General features: G+C 47.1%; 2 protein-coding genes across 6 annotated transcripts; one reads left to right on the forward strand and one right to left on the reverse strand.

The window, feature by feature from the left end:
• Window positions 1–9,991: 9,991 nt before the first annotated feature.
• On the reverse strand, window positions 9,992–18,080 carry BTBD19 (BTB domain containing 19). 4 transcript variants are annotated; one of them, XR_014023519.1, is made up of 8 exons: window positions 17,706–18,080; window positions 16,075–16,288; window positions 15,912–15,965; window positions 14,039–14,098; window positions 13,435–13,503; window positions 13,226–13,357; window positions 11,024–13,110; window positions 9,992–10,790 (listed from the first exon to the last, which is right to left on the reverse strand). XR_014023519.1 is itself a non-coding variant. In XM_081305957.1 (8 exons), the coding sequence occupies exons 1-8, from the start codon at window positions 17,789–17,791 to the stop codon at window positions 12,717–12,719; spliced, it is 876 nt and encodes a 291-aa protein (XP_081162083.1). In that variant the 5' UTR covers window positions 17,792–18,075; the 3' UTR covers window positions 11,045–12,716. The 4 variants fall into 4 exon arrangements, 3 of the variants coding, with proteins under 3 accessions (XP_081162083.1, XP_081162082.1, XP_081162084.1); XM_081305957.1 differs by lacking the exon at window positions 9,992–10,790 and having other exon boundaries at window positions 11,045–12,851; window positions 12,985–13,110; window positions 17,706–18,075; XM_081305956.1 differs by lacking the exons at window positions 9,992–10,790; window positions 14,039–14,098 and having other exon boundaries at window positions 11,045–13,110.
• A 1,131-nt stretch (window positions 18,081–19,211) lies between these two features.
• On the forward strand, window positions 19,212–20,758 carry DYNLT4 (dynein light chain Tctex-type 4). 2 transcript variants are annotated; one of them, XM_081308563.1, is made up of 3 exons: window positions 19,212–19,223; window positions 19,711–19,780; window positions 20,071–20,758. In XM_081308563.1, the coding sequence occupies exon 3, from the start codon at window positions 20,078–20,080 to the stop codon at window positions 20,744–20,746; it is 669 nt and encodes a 222-aa protein (XP_081164689.1). In that variant the 5' UTR covers window positions 19,212–19,223; window positions 19,711–19,780; window positions 20,071–20,077; the 3' UTR covers window positions 20,747–20,758. The 2 variants fall into 2 exon arrangements, with proteins under 2 accessions (XP_081164689.1, XP_081164690.1); XM_081308564.1 differs by lacking the exon at window positions 19,212–19,223 and having other exon boundaries at window positions 19,746–19,780; window positions 20,074–20,758.
• Window positions 20,759–20,781: the final 23 nt, after the last annotated feature.

The following is a 20,781-nucleotide window of genomic DNA, read 5'->3' on the forward strand; positions in this document are numbered from 1 at the left end:
GGTGCTTGTGTTAGCTTTCTGTTATTGTGACAAAATACCTGAGAAAATCAACTTTAAAGATTTATTTGAGCTCATGGTTATAGAGGTTTCTGTCTATGGTTGGTCCACTCACTTTTGGGCCTATGGTAAGGCAGAACATCATGGTGGTACAAGTGTGTGGTGGAGGAGGTTGTGCATTTCAGGTGGCCGGGAAGCAGAAACAGAGCAAAAGAGGAAGGGTCAGGGGGCCAAATATACCCTTCAAGGGAAGACACCCAGTGACAACCTACTACTTCCTCTGACCAGGCACCACCCCACCTTTGTGTGTGTGTGTGTGTGTGTGTTGCCAAGGATTGAACCCAGGGCCTCATGTATACTAAGCAAGTGATCCTCCTGCTTCAGCCTCCCAAGTAGCTGGGATTACAGTGTGTTCCCCCACACCCAGCCCAAAGATCCCACTTCTGAATACTGCTACACTGGGCACCAAGCCTTCAACAACTGAAATTTTGGGGAACATCTCAGATCCAAACCATTTAATATTCTGCCCTTAGCCCTCAAAGGCTCATGTCCATCGACAAAATATGCATTTAATTCCTCTCCAAGTGTTCCCATGGTCTCAACAGTCCCAGTACTGCTCAAAAATCCAAAGTCTCCTCTGAGACTGAAGGGCAAACTCATAGCTGTGAGTCCCTGTAAAACCAAAAAGAAAGTTATATAACTTTATGATACAGTGGCAGTAAGTAAACATCTCCATCCCAAAAGGGAAGAACTGGAAATTGGTAAAAGGAATCAGACCAAAGTGAGACAAGGCAGTGGCATGATGTGAGTGCCAAAGGACATGGGCAGCCTCTCCCTCTATACCCTTGCTGCTTTTTTTAAATTTATAGTTAGACACAATACCTTTATTTTATTTATTTTTATGTGGTGCTAAGGATCGAACCCAGTGCCTCGCACATGCTAGGCAAGAGCTGTACCCCTGAGCCACAACCCCGGCCCAACCTTGCTGACTTATAAGACAATTTCTTGGGTTGTCTCCACTCACTACCCACAGTTGGGTTCTTGCCCATCTCCAACTTCCGTGTGTCTCCATGGCAGCTTTGACTTCGTTGATAAACACCTTCATGCATGACCCTCTCAGAGGAGGCTCTTTTCAGGATTTCCTTTGAAATCTTGGGGGAAGCCTCCATGACCCCTCAACTCTGCATTCTGCATGCCTGAAAAAACAGCACATGGACGATGTCAAAGTCTGTGGCTGGACAGACTGGAGCAGGACCCAGGCCTTTTTGTACTAAGGGTGAAGCAGCCTCTGAGTTGTTCGATGGCTGAACATGGGAAAATAAATCCCAAGAAACAAATTCCCTACATGGCCCTATTCCAGCAGGACTCCCCAGGGAGTCAAAGTAAAGTCAAACAAGTTTACATTTTTACACCCTTGAGTCTGTGATGGATGAGGTCTAGCCAATTCCTGAGATGCCTACTGCCCCATTGCCAGTCATGGTGTTAATCTCTTTAGTGACCACACACTCCTTAACCAGAATTTTTGTGTGTGTGTGGGGGTGGGGGGTGGGGATTGAACCCAGGGCCTTGTGCATGCAAGGTAAGCACTCTACCAACTGAGCTATATCCCCAGCTTAACCATAATTTTATATGTGCTTCTTTTCTGGCTGAACTGAGTTTTTTTTTTTTTTTTTAAAGAGAGAGTGGGAGAAAGAGAGAGAGAGAGAATTTTTAATATTTATTTTTTAGTTCTCGGCAGACACAACATCTTTGTTGGTATGTGGTGCTGAGGATCGAACCTGGGCCGCACGCATGCCAGGCGAGCTCGCTACCGCTTGAGCCACATCCCCAGCTCCTGAACTGAGTTTTTTCAAATCTTTCCATTGTGCTTTTTGCTTTCTGTAAATCTGGCTAAAAGCAGTAGCAATACCCATGCACCAGCCTGAACACTCTCCTCCCTTGAAAGTGCCTCTTAATTAGGCCATCATTGTTAAAAAAATATATTTTTAGTTGTACATGGACACAATAATTTAATTTATTATTTATTTTTTTTTAATGTAGTGCTGAGAACCAAAACCAGTGCCTAACAGGCGCTCTACCACTAAGCTGCAACCCCAGCCCTAGCCCATTATTTTTAAATTCAGTCTCACACAAAGTCTCAGGGCATGAACAAAATGTAAACAAAGTCTTTGCCAGAATGTGACAGGAATGGCCTTTGGTCTAAACTTCCAAGAGTACTCATTCTCATATGAAATCTGAGAAGAACACCCTTTATTCTCCATATTCCTATAAACATTCTGGTTTACTGAACTCCCAGAAGAATCACACATCACCATGCATGGTGGTACATGCCTGAAATCCCACCAGCTCAGGAGGCCGAGACAGAGGATTGAAAAGTCAAAACCAAACTCAGCAATTTAGTAAGAACCTAAGCAACTTAGTGAGATCCTGTCTCAAAATAAAAAATAAAAGGGCTAGGGATGTGGTTCAGTGGCTAAGGCATCAAAAAATAATAATATTTTTGGTGTCAAACTGTACTGTGTGGTTTTTCAGAGAAGTCATTTTCCAACTCTGCTCACCTCTTCACACTTACTTCCCACATTCCTGCATCATTGGCATGTGGGGCAGGGGTAGAGGGGCAACACCAAGGTCAGTGAAGTCAGGCAAGTGGCCAATCAAAGCAGAGCTGGGGAAACAGAACCTAAGAATATGTTTCAGGCAGTTTGTGAGCTGGAGGACAGGAGCCTGGGCCCAGAGCAAACTTCAAGGCAGAGCCTCTGCATACCAGCCTGACAACAGGGAGGCATATTTGACCACCAGCTAGTTAGATGGGTGAACCATCCAGATATTTAGCAACAATCAGCACAGTTTAAATTCAGTGCCTTTACTGTGAAGATTAACCAGCCCCATTGTACAGAGGCCTTGATGAGTCTGAACACACCCCTGGGCTAGAGTACAGAGCCTCACCCAGTGGGTCAGAGTATCTCTTTTATTGCCCTCTCAGAACACTCATCCTTGGGCTAGATATAAACCCTGGATTCCAACCACCTACTCAGCAGGAATGATCCCATCCAAATATACTTCTAACACCCCACCCAAAACCAGATAAATCCCCAGCCTCCGTAATTTCGCATTCACCATTTCCTCATGTTCTGATTGAAAGTTATAAACGTACACACACACACACACACACACACACACACACACACACAGCCTACAGCAGATGAATCAACACTACAACTGAAGTGAGGGGGGAAAGCAGTTGGCTTAAAATCCAGTGTGAGGGGTATATCCCTCATGTCCAAGGGATGGAGGCCAGATATGGATCAAGTAGTGGTTAGGTACCAGGGATTGAACTCAGGGGCACTTGGCCACTGAGCCATATCCCCAGCCCTATTTTATATTTTATTTAGAGACAGGGTCTCACTGAGTTGCTTAGCACCTCACTTTTTCTGAGGCTGGCTTTGAACTCTCCATCCTCCTGCCCCAGCGTCCCCAGCTGCTGAGATTACAGGTGTCTATCACCACACCCACTTAGGGAGGGGCTTTTGAGTGAAACAGAGAGGGCTCAGCCGACTAGAATAGTGTAAAAGATGTAAAACCACCGTATCACTAACCACTGAAAAATCTGGTCAAGGGCTGGGGATGTGGCTCAAGCGGTAGCTCGCTCACCTGGCATGCGTGTGGCCCGGGTTCGATCCTCAGCACCACATACAAACAAAGATGTTGTGTCCGCCAAAAACTGAAAAATAAATATTAAAAAAATTCTGTCTCTCTCACCTCTCTCTTAAAAAAAAAAAAAAGAATGAGAAAACTGGAGACAACTCTCCATATTTATTTAAAAAAAAAAAATCTGGCCAAGTTGGCTAACTTTACTGATCTCGAGCCTCAGCAGAAGATTAGAGACTATTTTGTAGGGTGTCCCCACTTTCCACAGTGCTGAGGATCAAACCTTGAGCCTTGCACATGTTAGGCAAGAACTTTACCACTGAGCTATACCTCAGTCCCTTTCAGGCTTTTTATTTATTTATTTATTTATTTATTTATTTTATTTATTTTTTGTACTGAGGATTGAACCCAGGGCCTCATACAAGCTAGGCAAGTGCTCCTTTCCTGGTACTGGGAATTGAACCCAGGAGAACTTACTACTAAGCTACATCTCTAGCCCTTTTTATTTCTTATTTTCAAGCCAGGCTGGGTTTGTACTTCCATTCTTCCTGCTTCTTCATCCAGTAGCTGGGATTTCAGATATGTAATCCTGTGTAATCCTGCCTGGCTCTTTTCAGGATTCCCTCTACCGGAGTACTGGAAATTGAACCCAGGGGTGCTTAACCACTGAGCAACATCCCCAGCCTCCATAATTTCGAATTCACCATTTCCTCTGCCTTAGAGCACTGTCCCATCCCTCCTTAACCACTGGAAATGAATTGGATGTCGTCTTCTCCAGGAGGGGTGGTGATGTGCTTCCTACATGGTCCCACTCCCCTTGAGTTCCATGCTTGGCTTTTAGCTGCTGTTTCCCTAGGGCTGGGAGTTCCCTGCGGGTTAGAAACAAGAGGATGGAACCCTAATTAGGACTATCAAATTACCATTCCCATCCCCCCATGAGGGATTCGGCACCAAGAACCTGTAACGCGTGGGAAATGCCCGCACCTCTCCGGGCAGACGAGTGCAGTCCCAGGCAGACTACAGGGAAGACGGAGAGTGAGAGCAGAGGCCCGCGGGGCTCCACGTCTGGCGCCAGTGGACCTATCAGGTCCCACAACTGGTACCTGGACGGTCCCAGAGACGCCTCAATTTGCATACCCATGGTGCACCACGAGAAGACAGCTTCGCGACGCTTGGGTTCCATCTCAGAGGGGTCGTCTCCACAATTGTAGGACGTGATGCCTGTTGAAAATCTACGTATATATAAACTGCAGCCACAAAGCGGGTGCAGAGCAGGCGCTGAATCACCATAAGTATATTAAGTGTTGTGTCTCCCTGGGAGATTGGAAGTGAGCCAGGTACCTCATACTCTGGTTTCTCTTCAGATCGTATAAATCTTTCGCCTTTTACTAAAGATTTCCGTGGAGAGGAACAATTATGAGTCATTGACCAATTTTTTGAGGTCTCACGTTTTGTGAGGCTATCTTTAAAGAGTTTAAGGTCAGACTTTAGAGGCTGCTTACCTGTGAAAATAGTTTTTTGTGTTTAATGCTGTTGTTCATTTGGTTTTAGGAGTTTAGTTTCCCACTGAATCACGTCCTCAGAACCTACACTTGTTTCTCATAGGTTTGTGGGGTTTTTAAGAACAATATTATTCCACGTGGGCTTTTCGCACCATCTTTATTGAGATACCCTAAAAGAAGGTTACCTGTGACGGCTTTTGTTTTTCTACCTGACTTCTGAATTCTATATCCAGGGGTAAATACCTGTAGGTAGTTTGCTGGGAACTCTTTCCTCTTTTTCTCCCATTCAACTCTAAGTGCTCATTGTTAATTTTCTATGTTGGAGAAACAAGACTTCCCACAAGGAGTTTTTTTTCCCCCACGCCCAACCTTTAAGGAGAGGAGGTCTACCTATGTTGCCCAGCTGGTCTTTAAATCCTGGTGCTAGTGATCCTTCTGCCTCAGCCTACTGGGAGTTGGGACCATAGGTTCCTCCCATACCTGACCTGGAGGTTTGTTTGTTTTTTAGTAGGGGGCATTACAGGGGATTGAACTCAGGGGCACTTGACCACTAAGCCACATTCCCAGCCCCGTTTTGTATTTTATTTAGAGACAGGGTCTCACTGAGTTGCTTAGCACCTCACTTTTGCTGAGGCTGCCTAAGCCTCCCAAATTGCTGAGTGCGTGCCACTGCACCTGGCTTAGAGAACATGTTTTGATAGTATAGACAGTCTTTTGGATGTCACAAGGTCTTAATCCTATAAGGGAGCTCATCTGATTCTATGGCTTTAAGTAAATATTATCTAATAGCTTTAACCTCCAAATTTGTAGCCATCAGCAGGTTCTGTTGACATCTACCTTCAAAGCATGTTCCATCTGTTTATATTTTATCACCTCCACTGCTTCGACCTTGATCCAAGATCTCTTGCTGGATTATTGAATTAGCCCCCAAGAGAAGACTTTCCTTCTAACCAGGAAAGTTCTCTGGAATTAACAGATAAATTAAATGGGAGAAAACATAGCAAATGTATAAAAACACACATTAATAATTAATGTGGGTTACAGGAGTGTGATTGCTCAAATAACCCAATGAAGTCCAGATGTTTATAAGCCTTTCTTCATGGGGGGGAAGAATGTGACAATTTTGAGGGACAAATGATTATTATGGGAATTAATAGACTTGAAGACAGAAATTAATTTGTAAAATTATTCTCTCTAGATTATTTATTTATTTATTTATTTATTTATTTTTGTGATGTTGGGAATGGAATCCAGAGCCTGGTACATGTTAGCCAACCACTCTACCACAACCCCAGATCTCTCTTTAGAATTTGAGCCAGAGGGACAGAAGTTACCATGTACCAAAATCTGACCAGGCACAGTTACATTTCTCAGTCATTTGTGATAGATGAGATTTCAGGATAAGGATGGAAGGCAAATATCAGATTGCTTTCTGAGGACTGTGCTCTTTCACTGAGCTACATCACAGTTTTGGGGGTCAAGTCTTATTGCCCCTAAGGGTTTGTCAGAGTAAAGCCTCTTCCAGCACCTGTTGACTTTCATGGGTCTTTAGTTCAAAATACTCAACAATAGCCAGGTGTGGTGCACACCTATAATTCCAGCAGCTTGGGAGGCTGAGGCAGGAGAATGGCAAGTTCAAAGCCAGCCTCACCAATGGTGAGGCAATAAGTAACTCAGTGAGACCCTGTCTCTAAATAAAATACAAAATAGGACCAGGGATGTGGCTGAGTTCAATCCCCAGTACCCCCCCCCCACCCTGGCAAAAAAAAAAAAAATACTCAACAAAATTTTCTCTTGTGCCACCATCACTGAAGCAGCAGGGACCAGATGAAGTTCAATCTCTTTGTGACTTTTGACCTAAGCAAGAACCATAAAGGCATTTCAATGCATCTTCACACATTAGCAGGAAGAAGCTGGGACAGAAGTACAATGTTTGATCTACACCCATCAGAAAGGATAATGAAGTCCAGGTTGTATGAGGACACTGTAAATAAAAGTCAGCAGATTGGCAAAGTAGTCCAAGTTTTCAGAATGAAATATGCTATATACATTGAACATGTAAAGTGAGAAAAGGATAATATGGCACAACTGTCCACGTAGGCATTCACTCCAGCAAGGCTAAAACTGGACAAAGACTACAAAAAGATCCTAAAACAGAAGGCCAAGTAGGAAAGGAAAAGGGAAAATATAAGGAGGAAACAATTGAGAACATGCAAGAATAAAGTAATCTTATTTACAACTTTTATTAAAAACTGCTGAAGGGCTGGGGATGTGGCTCAAGCGGTAGCGCGCTCGCCTAGCATGCATGTGGCCCGGATTCGATCCTCAGCACCACATACAAACAAAAATGTTGTGTTCGCCGAAAACTAAAAAATAAATATTAAAATTCTCTCTCTCTTAAAAAAAAAAAATAAATAAAAACCTCTTGATTCCCATATCCTCCCTCTAGCCACTGCCCTATCATTCCTTTCTTAAAAAAAAAAAAAAAAAAAAAAAAAAAAACTGCTGAAATTAAAAAAACATAGTCCCTGGGCTCCTTCAATCCTAGCTGTTCTCCCTGGACCACTCTCCTCTATCTCTCTTCCACCCTTCCTTTCCAACCCAATCCCCGACACAGCAGACAACTTAAAAAATATAGAGAGAGCTAGGTGTGGTGGCACATGCCTATAATCCCAGCAGCTAAGGAGGCTGAGGCAGGAAGATCAAAAGTTTTCAAAGCCAGGGGCTGGAGATTTGACTCAGTTGGTAGGTAAAGTGCTTGCCTCACATGCACAAGGCCCTAGGTTCAATCCCTAGCACCAAAAAAAAAAAAAAAAAAAAAAAGTTCAAGGCCAACCTCAGCAACTTAGAGGCCCTAAGCAATTCAGCAAGACCTCTCTCTCTCTCTCTCTCTCTCTGTATGTATACACACACACACACACACACACACACACACACACACACACACGGCCCTGGGTTCAATCCCCAATACCAAAAAAAAAAAAAAGAAAGAAAGAAAACAAAATCCAAGCCAAGTATTGTGGCCCACTACTGTAGTCCCACCTACTGATGAGGGTGAGGCAAGAGGATTACTGGCACCCAGAAGCTCAGGACCAGCATGTACAACACAGTGAGACACCATCTCAAAAATAAATAAGTGGGGATGTGGCTCAAGTGCCTAGCATGCATGAGGTACTGGGTTCGAGTCTTAGCACCACATAAAAACAAAATAAAGATATTGTGTCCACCTAAAACTAAAAAATAAATATTAAAAAAATTAAAAATGAATAAATAAGTAAATAAGTAAAATCAAACTCAAAAAGGTAAATCTAGGCAGGCATGGTGACACACGCCAGTAATCATAACTCCATAACTCGGGAGGCTGAGGCAAGAGGATTGAGAGTTCAAAGCCAGCCTCAGCAATTTAGCAAGGCTTTGAACAATTTGGTGAGATCCTGTCTCTAAATGACAAATAAAAATGGCTGGGGATGGAGCTCAGTGGTAAAGTGCTCCTGAGTTCAATCCCTGGCACCAAATAAATAAATAAATAAATAAAGGTAAATCTGATCACATAATCCCTCCTGCACAGACACCTCAGTGCCTTTCCCCAGGGCTTACTTCAGATCTCCAGTCTACCCTCATCTCAGCAGAAGTCCTTATTGAACCAGGCCCCTTTTGTTCATCTTGTGGTACATGACAAGTTTGGCAAAGAAAAAAGTTTACTCATGAGGTGCCAACTGTGAGAAGGTGGAAACCCCAATTCTCAAATCTACCTCCCCTTGAACAGGATTTAGGGATATTTATGGGGATACAGAAACAAAAGGCTCTCAGACATGGGAAAAGCTGATTGGAATTGAGGAAGAATGAAGGACTTAGTGGCTTCTGCAAGTGTAATCAAGCTTCATGGTTCTTCCTAGAATGTATGTTCAGGGAATGGCAATATTCTCATCTCTGAGGGTGAAGTGTTGGACCCTCTGACATCAAAAAGTCAGACACTTGTATAAGCCCAAGTGAAGGGTCAGTGAATTTCAACCAATTTAAGCTACTGCCAAGTTCCTGAAAAACAACTTAGGCAACCATTACCATCATAACCAGTATGTCCTATAGCAAAGCTAATAGGAATAGCGCTTAACTTCATGAACTCTAAAATTGATGATATAATCAAATGACTAAAAGCAAATAAAGGTGGAGAGTTTATGCAGGCTTCAAAATCTACACTCACTACTCTGTATGAAACAATCCCATTCCAACCACCATCACTGTCTTTTCTTCTTGCTGTGCTGTGGATGAACCTCAGGGCCTTGTACATGGCAGGCACTCTACCACTGAGCTGTATGCTCAGCTACCACTATCTCTTTAACCTACTTAAAGAGATAATTAGAGATAACAATATTCCCTGAAATTGTAGCAAATGTCCTTGTTTCTCCCCCTAGAATGGAAGCTCTATGAGGCAGAGACTTGATTTTTTTTCATGATTTCTTTTTTTTTCTTTTTTTTATTGGTTGTTCACAACATTACAAAGCTCTTGACATATTATATTTCATACATTAGAATCAAGTGGGTTATGAACCCCCATTTTTACCCCAAATACAGATTGCAGAATCGCATCGGTTACACATCCACATTTTTACATACTGCCATATTAGTAATTGTTGTATTCTGCTACCTTTCCTAACCTCTACTATCCCCCTCCCCTCCCCTCCCATCTTCTCTCTCTACCCCATCTACTGTAATTCATTTCCCTCCTTGTTTATTATCCCATTCCCCTCACAACCTCTTATCAGAGACTTGATTTTCTCTGATGCACTCTATATGGTAAATCAATACCTCCAACATGTGCACTTAGTGAGTACATGTAAAACAAATAAATAGATTTATTTATTTATTTATATTTTATTTTGCTGGATATAGGATCGAACAGGGGTTGGGGAAGCACCACCATGGAGCTACATGGTATGGACAGATTGTCTCTTACTAAGTTGTCCAGACTGGACACAATTCTCCTTCAGCCTTCTGAGCAGCTGGGATTACAGGCATATGCCATCGTACCTAGCACCACACTTCTCTTTTCTTTCTTTCTTTTTATACCAGGGATTGAACCCAAGGATGCTTAACCACTGAGCCACATCTTCCCAGGCTCTCAAAGTGTTTGGCCAGATTGCTTAGGGCCATACTAAGTTGCTGAGACTGCCCTCAAACTCGAAATCCTCCAGCCTCAGCCTCCTAAATTGCTGGGATTACAGGCATGTACCACATCAAGCTATCACAAAAGGCATAATACTCTACTTGGTCTACACTATGCTTTTTTTTCAGTAAAGATCATGCAAATCTTTTGTATCATTGTAGGACTATACCATAGTTGATTTAACCAGACATCTATTAATGGACATATAATTTTCAATTTTCACTCTCCATCCAGGTGTAGTGGTGCATGTCTAGTTGCTCAAAAGGCTGAAGGAGGAGGGTTGATCACAAGTTTGAGGCTAACCTGGGAAATTAGGGAGACCCTGTCTCAAAATTCAAAAAACAAAAAGGGCTGGTGATGTAGTTCAGGGGTAGAGCACTTGCCTAGCATGTGTTAGGCCCTGGGTTCAATCCCCAGTATCACAAAATAAAGTGTTGGGGTTTTTTTCCCCCACTATTTAAACAATGTTGCTTGAAGGGCTGGGGATGTGGCTCAAGTGGTAGCGCGCTCGCCTGGCATGCGTGCGGCCCGGGTTCGATCCTCAGCACCACGTACAAACAGAGATGTTGTGTCCGCCGAAAAAAAAAAAACTAAAATAAATAAATAAATTCTCTCTCTCTCTCTCTCTCTCTCTCTCTCTCTCTCTATCCCCCCTCTCCTCTCTCTTTAAAAAAAATAAAATAAATAAAAAAATAAACAATGTTGCTTGAACTGGTACTACTGGGTGAACACATTTTTGAGGTTTTTTTTTTTTTTTGTACTAGGAATTGAACCCTGGGGTGTTTTACCACTGATGTACATCCCTAGTCTTTTTTTATTTTGACAGGATCTGGCTAAGTTGCTGAGGTTGCCCTCAACTTGCAATCCTCCTGCTTCAGCCTCCCCAGCTGCAGAGATTACATGCTTGTGCACTACAACCCGAACCTTTTCAATCTTGAGAGAGTGACAAATAACTATTTTTATTGGCATGCAATATATTTTTGTATAAAGTCCCTGAGACAAATATTAAAATATTTTCTTCTAAATAGTCAATTGCCCTCATTTTAGATTGATGATATCTTTTTTTTTGAGAGAGAGATAATTTTTTAATATTTATTTTTCAGTTTTCAGTGGACACAACATCTTTATTTTATTTTTATGTAGTGCTGAGGATCGAACCCAGTGCCCCGCGCAGGCCAGGCGAGCACGTTACGGCTTGAGCCACATCCCCAGTCCCATAGATTGATGATATCTTGTTTTACAACTTCTTTAAAACTTTTTGCCCAGTGTGAAGGCCTACATCTGTTGTCCCAGCTGCTGAGCAGTCTCTAAAATTAGAAGGACTGTTGGGGAGTTCCTGACCAGCAAGGCAAATTAGCAAGACCTTGTCTAAAAAAAAAAAAAAAAAAAACTAAGAATGTAGCTCAGTAGTAGAGTGCTCCAGGGTTTAGTCCCCAGTGCTGGAAGTTAGGAGAACTCTTTATGGAATAAATAGGGAAATGAAGTCATTCACTTAGCATTTACCGAACACTGATTATGTGACTGAGACTGATGAAAAAAAACGAATAAGGCACTACTCCAGGCCTCAGGGATCTTTCTTCAGGGAGATTCAGGTCCACAGGAAGACAAGATGTAAGATGAAAGAGGTGAAAAGTGGAAACCTCAACAACAAGGAAGCAAATCCTGAGTACCTCCCAGGGGAGAATTTTTGCAAAAGCAGGGATGAAAGAAGAGTTGCTAAATGCTCAGAAACCACAATAGTTTTGAATGCCCAGAGAGTGTATTAGGGATGTTGAGGGACTTAAGGGAAGTCGACTTGACAATCTGATAGGGCTGACTGCATGTGGGAAATCGATTGAGGGGTGAAGACAAGACGTGATAGGCAGGATAGGCTAAAGACTGAAACATCTGGAAAGATCTTTTAAGAAGTAGAAAGACCTGAGGCAAGTGCGAGGGAGAGGGATGGGGCAATGATGATGTCCAAGTTTCCGGCGTGGGCGCTCACGGAAATGAGAAACAGAACCGGGACAGTGCTGGGGGAAAGACGGGGAGCTCGATTGTGCACTGAGGTGTCTGTGGGGCACTCAAGGAACGATCTCCAGGAGGAAGAGCTATTATTAAAGAGGAGGCTGGACCGAATAGACACGTGGGCGCAATCAGAGTACACCTGCGCACGAGAGGGCCCCGCCGTAGAGTGAAAGAAACCCTCGCTTTTGGATTTCGCCATCGCGAGAAGGCACTCGACCAGCACTCTTCTCACAGCCCCGCCCTAGGCCGGTCGTCCTGCACAGGGCGCGGCACCCGAGAACAAGCCTTCCGGCTCCCGGAAGGCGCGGCATGCTGGGAGCGGAAGCCCGCTCCAACCGCAGAGCACGTTGGGAACTGCAGTTTTGAGTAGGCCAGGAATTCCTAGTCACGGCCTTGAGTTACTTGAAGGGCAGGTCCAGAAAGTGGTGGTGCTGCCGGGGCAGGGTCCCCCTCCGTCGGCGGCACAGTGCTCCCCGGGCCGCATCCCCTCTCCTCAGGGCATGACACTTCCACGCCTCCACGATCTGCTCCACCTACAGGGGAAGGCGGGTCACCGCGCAGCCCTGCAGTGCCTCTTCGCCAGGGAGACACTGGGCAGAGCCGCATCCCTAGCTCCGGGTCCCCACGTTGCGGAGTTGATCTGAGCCTGGCTCCCCGCGTCCTCACCGGGATGAACGGCTCCCGCCGGTTTTGCTCTTCCAGGGCGCTCAGCTCCGCCGGGGCCAGCAAGGCCAGCCTCAGCTCTTGCACCACCGGGGCCGCCACCTCAGCCACAGGCCGCTCCAGCACCGCCTGCGAAAGCCAGCATTGAGACGGGGCATGGCGGGAGCACCCGCCCCACCTCCAGCTCGCTGGGTTCCTGCTGCCGGTGCCGCCTTCAGCGCCCTGGGTTCCCACTCCCTCTCACCGCGCCCACGCGCGCCCAGCTCCAGGCTGCCCGGACCAGCTCGACCTCGTCCACACAGAGCTTGTCGCTGCGCAGCAGGGGAAGCAGCGCAGCGGCCGACAGCTCCAGGAAGCCACGGGTCCGGAGCGCCTCCTGCGGGCGGGGGAACCGATCAGGGGAAAGCAGAATGGGGTGTGTGGGGTTAGAAATATGAAGGTGGGGAGTAATACCTGGCTGTGGGCTTCTATGAAAGCTATGCACCGCTCCTGCAGCGGCCCCAGGCCAAAGGTTACAGCCACCTGGGAGCAGAATGAGGAAGTTAGGTTAGAGATTGGAGAAACCATGTAGCCCTGCCCTCCACCCTGGGAACCATCACTGCGAACCTGACCCTACTTCCAGTTGGGGAGGATGACAAGGCCTCTGGAAACTAGAACCAGTGAAAGTCCCTGTTTACATATCCACACACAGTGCACACTAAAGAAGGCAGGACACCTCCTTCAAATCCCATCCTGGGGCCTAGGCTTGGCTTCCCTTCTCCAAACTCCACCCTTCACCTTCCTCGGCTGAGAACCATTCCCAGCTTTTATAGAAGACCAGCAAAGATCTTCTGTTCTTCAACTCTTGCTCCTACACCTGACTCTGCTAGTGAACCCTGGATCCCACTTATCTAGGCACATAATTTATCCCATAAACATCCTTGGGACATTCCTACCCCCTTCCATGTATCTAGGTTATTCCAGGACAGACACAGGAGGTCTAGACTCCTGGTTCCTAGGAGCCCAGTACCATATACTGAAAGCCAGACTTCTCCTAGGTCCATCCAGCAACACCCACCTGCAGAGCCTCACAAACCAATTCCACGTCCAGCACCTTCACCACAAACTCCAGACACAGCTGGAAACAGAAATAAATCTGAGTTGTGTGGAGATGTCTCTACTCCAAGGCCCAGACCTAATAAAGTAGTGAGCAGGCTTGAGGGTTAGCCATCCAGACTCCGATTAGCCCCAGACCCATCCAGGCCTGGGGAAGCCAGGAATTGCCAGGGCCTGAGATTTGGCAAGCCCAAAGAAACTGGAGATTAGCAAAGCCAAGCCCAGAAAACCACCTTCCAGTACACTTGCCACTAATCAGATCAGATAAGACCCATGCAAAAATTCCACTCTCAGGATGCTATTTTCTTCCATTTGTTCCTTTCCTGACTTGAGAACATTTCTATTTTTATCAGAAACTTGAATTTCGTCCTTAACATCTCTCATTGTCACCCAGAAAAGCACTGGGTCATGCCAGTTCCACTTCATCTCTGAAAACTACCCACTTCTCTTTTGGGTTTCTGCCACCCCCATCCTAGCCACATCCACTTGACTTGACTGATGCACTAGAGTCCTGACTGGTTTGATGAGCCCTTTCTATTTCTTCCACTCCCTTCTCCCCTTAGCTTCCAAATCCCATTCCCTTACCTGAAACCTTCAGTAAATCTCCACTGTACTCATGTTGAAAAAAATCACAATTCTTTTTCTTTTGTTGTGTGTGTGTGTGCTTGCACAAGTGGGTCAGGGATTGAACACAGGGCCTCACCAGGCTAAGCAAGCACTATATCACTGACCAATACTCCCAATCCATAATCTAAATTCCCCTCCCTATGCCCTTTTTTTTCTTGCAGTACTGAGGATTAAACACAGGGGTGCTCTATCTCTGAGCTATATCCCCAACTCTTTTTATTTTTTATTTTGAGACAGGATTCATTAATTTGGCTTTGACTTGCAACCCTCCTACTTTAGCCTCCTGAGTCACTGGGATCATAAGTGTGTACCAGCATGCCCAATCCAGAAGTCTAAATTCTTTACTTTCTTTGGAACCAGGAATTGAACCCAGGGACACTTAACCATGGAACCACATCCCCAGCCCTTTTTATATTTTATTTTGAGACAGGGTCTAACTAAGTTGCTTTGAACCTCACTAAGTTGCAGAGGCTGGCTTTGAACTTGCAATCCTGTCTCAGCCTCCTGAGTCACTGGAATATAGGTATGAGCCACCACACCCAAACAGAAATCTAAATTCTTTTTTTATTTTTTAGTTCTTGGCAGACACAACATCTTTGTTTATATGTGGTGCTGAGGATCGAACCCGGGCCGCACACCTGTGTAGGCAATCGCGCTACCGCTTGAGCCACATCCCCAGCCCAGAAGTCTAAATTCTTGAAGACCCTGAATGAACCAGTTCCTGGCACTCTCTCCAGTCATATCTTGCCCCCTTCTGTTCTCATATCCTATCCAACCACACCAAATGTCTCACTACCTCCTTTAGTACCTCTGTAACTGGGATGACATCTTCCTACTCTCCCTGTGAAAAAACTGCTCATTCTGCCAAATCACAAATGTTTCCTCCTCCAGGAATTCTTTCCCCACATAGCCTCAGTGCTATTTACCCTATATATCACACTCGTGCCACAGGGTTAAGTGTTTCCTTTAGAGATAGGGATCAAGGCTGATTTATCCTTCACTCATCAACACCTGATGTTCAATTAGCCTACTCGGGGCATGTGAGGATTCTATGCATACAGACTCACATGCATGCCCTGTGTATACAGAGATACCTGTACTTCTATGTGTATACACATTGCCCTCCAGGTCAGAGTATGAAAAGTAGGGTATGAATTGGGTCCATGAGAGGCAAGGAAAACCAACCAGGACCTGGCACAAAAACCTACCTCTCGCAGTTCTTCTAGCCCATACTCCACAGCTGCCGTCAACACCTCCAGCACCTACAAAGTGGGTGGTTTCCCCTGACTTTTGGCCCACAGTGTGATGGGCAGACTCCTGCCTCTTGTACCCCCAGCCACTCCCACCCAGGCCCCTGGTCAGTGGGCTCACAGAGTGGCGGTGCAGCTTGACACTGTTGGTATACAGGAACTCCAGAACTGCCAAGAAGGCCTCAGCTGGCACAGTGCTTAGCACCACAGGACTAGGCACCCCGGGGCCCAGCTCTGTGCCCAGCAGTCGCTGGAAGAAGTTGCATCTACAGGCCAACAGGCACCGGTGGGCAAATACCTCCTGCCGTTCTTGACCGACCACAAAGCAAACATCACTGTGGAAGAGAGGGGCAGAGAGCCAGAGGAAAGGAGTCCAGAGCCTAGAGTACAATTTGGGCTTCACTTTTGCCCACTCTGAACCTTCGTTTCCTTATCTGTAACGTAAGACAGGGTTTAGCCTTCCAGGAAAAGGTCTGGTATACACAGACGTGAGTTCCAGTCCCAGCTCCATCCATGGTATTGCAGGCAAGTGACTTCTCCCCCCACACACTGGGTCATATCCCCAGCCCATTCTTGTTATTGTTGCTATTATTTTTGGAGAAGGGTCTCACTAAGTTGCTGAGGCTACCTTTGAACTTGCCTCAGCCTCCTGAGCCGCTGATATTATGTGCATATGCCACTGTGCCTGGCAATTTCCTATCTTTGAATCTTAAGTTTCTCACCCCTGACCTCAGAGGAGATGCTGTGCTTGATTGCGAGGGGGCAACATGGTTAATAAAAGTAAGATTGATCCCAACTCCCCAGCCCCTCCCCAGTCTGAGTTTTTGGGGAGGGAAAGCTCTTCTTGGTACCTCCTCCACTGGCTGCAAACTCAGCTGTTTTTCAGCCCTCCTCCAGGGAGGAGGGAGTGGGGGTGTAGGGTGCAGAATGTGCATTAACTGTAAACAGACATGGCAGTCATGCACCATAATGAGGCCAGACCACATTTTCCATCTTCATGATCACTTCCGGCCCCAGTTTCTGGGCCCCTGAACAAGGTAGATGGTAGAAGACAAGAGAAAATATGTGAGTTTCTTAGAGCCTTCTAGTCTCATAGTCCAAGTTGTGAGGTTCCTACTACTCAGACCAGACTGCAACCCCCAGAGAAGCAGGGTTATGGGAACTACTGACCCTGGGGAAGAGTCCAGATTTGAGATACTGGGGCCTGGGGAGAGCTACATTTTAGCTCTCCTGACCAACCCTGCCCCAAGTAAACTCTATCCCTATTTTCAAACACCATTAGCATTTTGGGCAAACAGTGGTCAGCACCCTTGAACTACTTCCTGTCTGGAACTCTGGCTCAATCCCTTGAGCTTTCTTCCTCTTTTGAACTCCCAATTCTCAGAACAGGCTCCTGCCTCTTCAAGGAGAGAGGCCCCAACATCTAAGTGCTCAATGGGAGGGAGTCAAGTTACATCGCATTTTTCAGGCTCTTTTCCCCTCTGAGAGGAGCTCAAGATTCACAGAATGATTTTGCTTGAGCTCACACAGCAGCCCAGGGCTCTATCCCCCACAGCCCCCCACCCTGGCTCTCAAGATATCATGGACACTGAGAAGCTAGTAGCCATCATCTACAGTTGGCTTCCCCACCGACTGAGTTTGCCAGGGAGGAAGGCAAAGTCCTTTTCACCTCTTCACCCAGGGCCTCCCCAGAGTCATGGGGCTAAGCAAAGTCAGCTAGGGAAAACTTACCCACCGGGCCCACTTCCTCACCTGTATTGGGGGTTGTTGACAAGACTTCGAAGTGCTGTGGAAAAGGAAGCAGTCTGCCCATGCACAACTAGTCCTGGATTCTCCATGCATGGAGTGGGGCAGGGAGAAAAAGAAAGTGGAGTGGTTTAGGAGGTCTGCTGCTGTTTGTTGGTCTGTGGGAGGCCTGGCCAGGCCTTAGAGCTGGTGAGGAGATTAGAAAGGCCTGAGAGAGGCAGGAGCTCAGGAAGCCTGTTTACTGAGAAACTAAAGTTTAGGGATGAAAAGAGGCTCAGGAATAGGGATAGATATGGTGGGGGTAGAGGTAGGGGACCTGGAGAGGCTGAGGCCGGAGTGCCAGTAGTCCAGGGAGAAGCTGGTGTGGGATGAGGCCTGGGCTGGGAGCTTGCCCAGGCGGCAGCATTGGGGTGGGAAGCCTGTGGGTTTCCATGGAAACTGGAGCCCAGCCTAAACGGAGGCCCCGCCCATCTCCCCACAGGCCTGGTGGAAAACTTTAGCCTGTGGAAGGGCCCTAAACACAGTCTTGAGAGCCTTAACTCTGGTCCTGACCTGCCACAATTTCAGAATTCAAGCTCCTGCTCTCCCCCAGTCATAGGTTAAACTCAGGTTAGGCAGGCCTGGGAAACCTCACCTCCACAGGGAAAATCCTCATTCCATGGATGATTTTCTGGGCCCAGACATAGTTTGCTGGAGAGGGGGTAGTCCCATCCCTTCCAGGGTAAAGTGAATTGTCTGCTCTGACAGAAGCATGGCAGCCTCTGGCATCCTTGAAATGCAGCTGGGTAATCTAGGTACTGGGGCACACAGAGGTGTGGCCAACTGGGGACAAGCCCCAGGGCACTTGGGTCAGTAAGGGTCAAGAGACTGGACTCAGGTTTACCACTGAGTCATAGCTTTCAGGACTTGGTCCTCCCATCAGAGCCAATGGGCCTCCCCACCCCCGCACAAAGCCCAGAACTGAGGAAGTCATCCAAGCCCCACCCCAGCTCAGCGCCTGGAGCGGAAATGTTTGTCCTGGTTGAGACTGATGCGGAGACGATAGAGCAATGACGTGCTCCTTCCTGTTTGCCTGGATCCTGGATTCCTGAGCAGCCACCCCTGCAGCCTCAATGTCCTCCCACATATACCCTAGGCCCTGTGATTTGTTCATAAATGGCCAGTCATTTGGCCATTTCACAAAGGAAGAAATGGAGAATGGCTCAAGAGTCCTGGGGCTTTCTAAGCAGAGCCCCTAGCTATCGGTTGTCTGGTGGTGGTAGTATGTCCCTGAGCTCAAGACCTTATAGGCCTTTCTCCCCAATAACTCAGGGGTACCCCATCCTCAGCAGGTGCTCATAGTAGTAACACTCTTAGGTTATTCCAGAGCCAAGTTGGAGGAAGGGAGGGACTCTGGGAGGAAGGAGTGCTTGCCCTAGCAGCCCATGGCAACTGCAAAACATGGCCCTTCCTCCTCCCACCTGCAAGTCAGGCTAGCTGGGCCAGGGCTGTGGAGCCGAGAGAGCTTGGAGACCAAGGTTGCAGGTGAGTCAGGTGCCTGAGGGAGTTTCAGGAGAGGAGGGCAACATCCCAGAAGTGGTTCTGTAGGAGGTGCAGTCACAGGACAAAAGCAGAAGGAAGAAAGAGTTTCAGTGGTCACCTGCCCCCAGCCTCAGCCTGTTGTAGTGGCTGAGTGAGTTTTCTGTGCCCTATCAGAGCAGGAATGGTAGAAGGTGACTGGATTCAATATCCCCAGGGTTAGTGGGATCTGTGGAAATGAAGGAATTGGTTCTGTCCATCCTTTCTGGTTAAGGGTTGCAGGCACCACTTCTACTCTCCAGGCTGAGTCAGAAGCCAGCTTCATCTCCCCCTTATGCTAGTGAAGTCAGGTGGAAGGGAGAAAAGTAAGTACAATAGATCTCACTTAGCCAACCTACATAGTGCCCAAGGCAAAGTGGAAACCAGGATGGCAAAGACTAGCTCAGAATTATAGACTGAGTAGTGTCTTTTCCCCTCTTTATGTCCCTAACAGCTCTTAACTCTCTAAGCACCCAGAAACCCACCCAGCTTGACTGTTTGATCCACTTGTTCCAAAAACACAGGTAAGAAGTGGGTAAGGGGAAGTTAGACAGTGCTGTGCCACCTAGACCCAGCTACTTGGGAGGCTGAAGTGGGAGAATCATTTGAGCCCAGAGGTTCAGGATCAGCCTGAGCTACATAGTGTGTGTGACACCACTTCAAAAAAAAAGGGAAAAGCCAGCCGGTGTGTGTGTGGTGGCGGGTGGTAAATAAGAAGAGAGTAGGGGTATAAAAACCCTTCACATCACTCAGCAACAGGGGACGCAGAAAGACGGCCACTGAAGCCCATCCTAAATGTGTGTCTTTCAACCAGCAGGCCCATGGCTGGCAGGCCTCCGCCCCCAGGACGCCAGGAGGGACACCAGGAAGAGACTGCCAAAGATTTGGGGCCTAAACTACCACCAGTACGGCCCCGTGGTCTCCTGCCCAGCATTGATGAGGCTGGACCTGCAGCTGTGGGCCCAGCCTCCCGCCGTGGCTCTGTGCTGGGTCCAGCCACATCCTTCTCACGCCGCAACTCACTGGCTGGGCCAGTCACTGGTCCTGGAGGTCGGCGACAATCCCTGGTCCCAGCGCCCCACCTAGGTTCTCGGGTCAGCTTCTCAGGGTTGCCCCTGGCGCCAATCCGGCAGGTAGCACCTTCGTACCGCATGGAGCCTGCGCCTGGAGAATGCTGGGAGGCTGCCCGTGCTCAGCGTACTCTGGAGGCAGCCTTGGATGCCAGGTTGCGGGATGCTTCCTACTCTGGTTCGGAGGCTGGGAGGCTGACTCGAGAGCTGTGCGAACAGATGCGTGCGCACCTGCGTGAGTTCAGCCCACCGCGCTATAAGCTTGTGTGCAGCGTGGTGCTGGGGCCGCGCACCGGCCAGGGCGTGCATGTGGTCAGTCGCGCGCTTTGGGATGTAGCACGCGACGGACTGGCTTCTGCTACCTTCACCAACGCTTCACTTTTTGCGGTGGCCACCGTCCACGGGCTCTACTACGAATAAGCAGGCCGAGTTCTGCAAAAGGTTTATTATCCCAG

The sequence above is a fragment of the Spermophilus citellus genome, assembly GCF_964194105.1.
Source record: "Spermophilus citellus genome assembly, chromosome: 9".
Lineage (NCBI taxonomy): Eukaryota > Metazoa > Chordata > Mammalia > Rodentia > Sciuridae > Spermophilus > Spermophilus citellus.

Bases quoted from the DNA above. Each gene is read 5' to 3' on its own strand.
- BTBD19 (XM_081305956.1), bottom strand. From the start codon at position 17,791: ATGGAGAATCCAGGACTAGTTGTGCATGGGCAGACTGCTTCCTTTTCC. The intron at 15,966-16,074 runs GTGAGCCCACTG...CCCACTTTGTAG, and splicing joins TCAAGCTGCACCGCCACTCT to GTGCTGGAGGTGTTGACGGC. The intron at 13,358-13,434 runs GTATTACTCCCC...CCCCGCCCGCAG, and splicing joins TCATAGAAGCCCACAGCCAG to GAGGCGCTCCGGACCCGTGG.
- DYNLT4 (XM_081308563.1), top strand. From the start codon at position 20,078: ATGGCTGGCAGGCCTCCGCCCCCAGGACGCCAGGAGGGACACCAGGAA.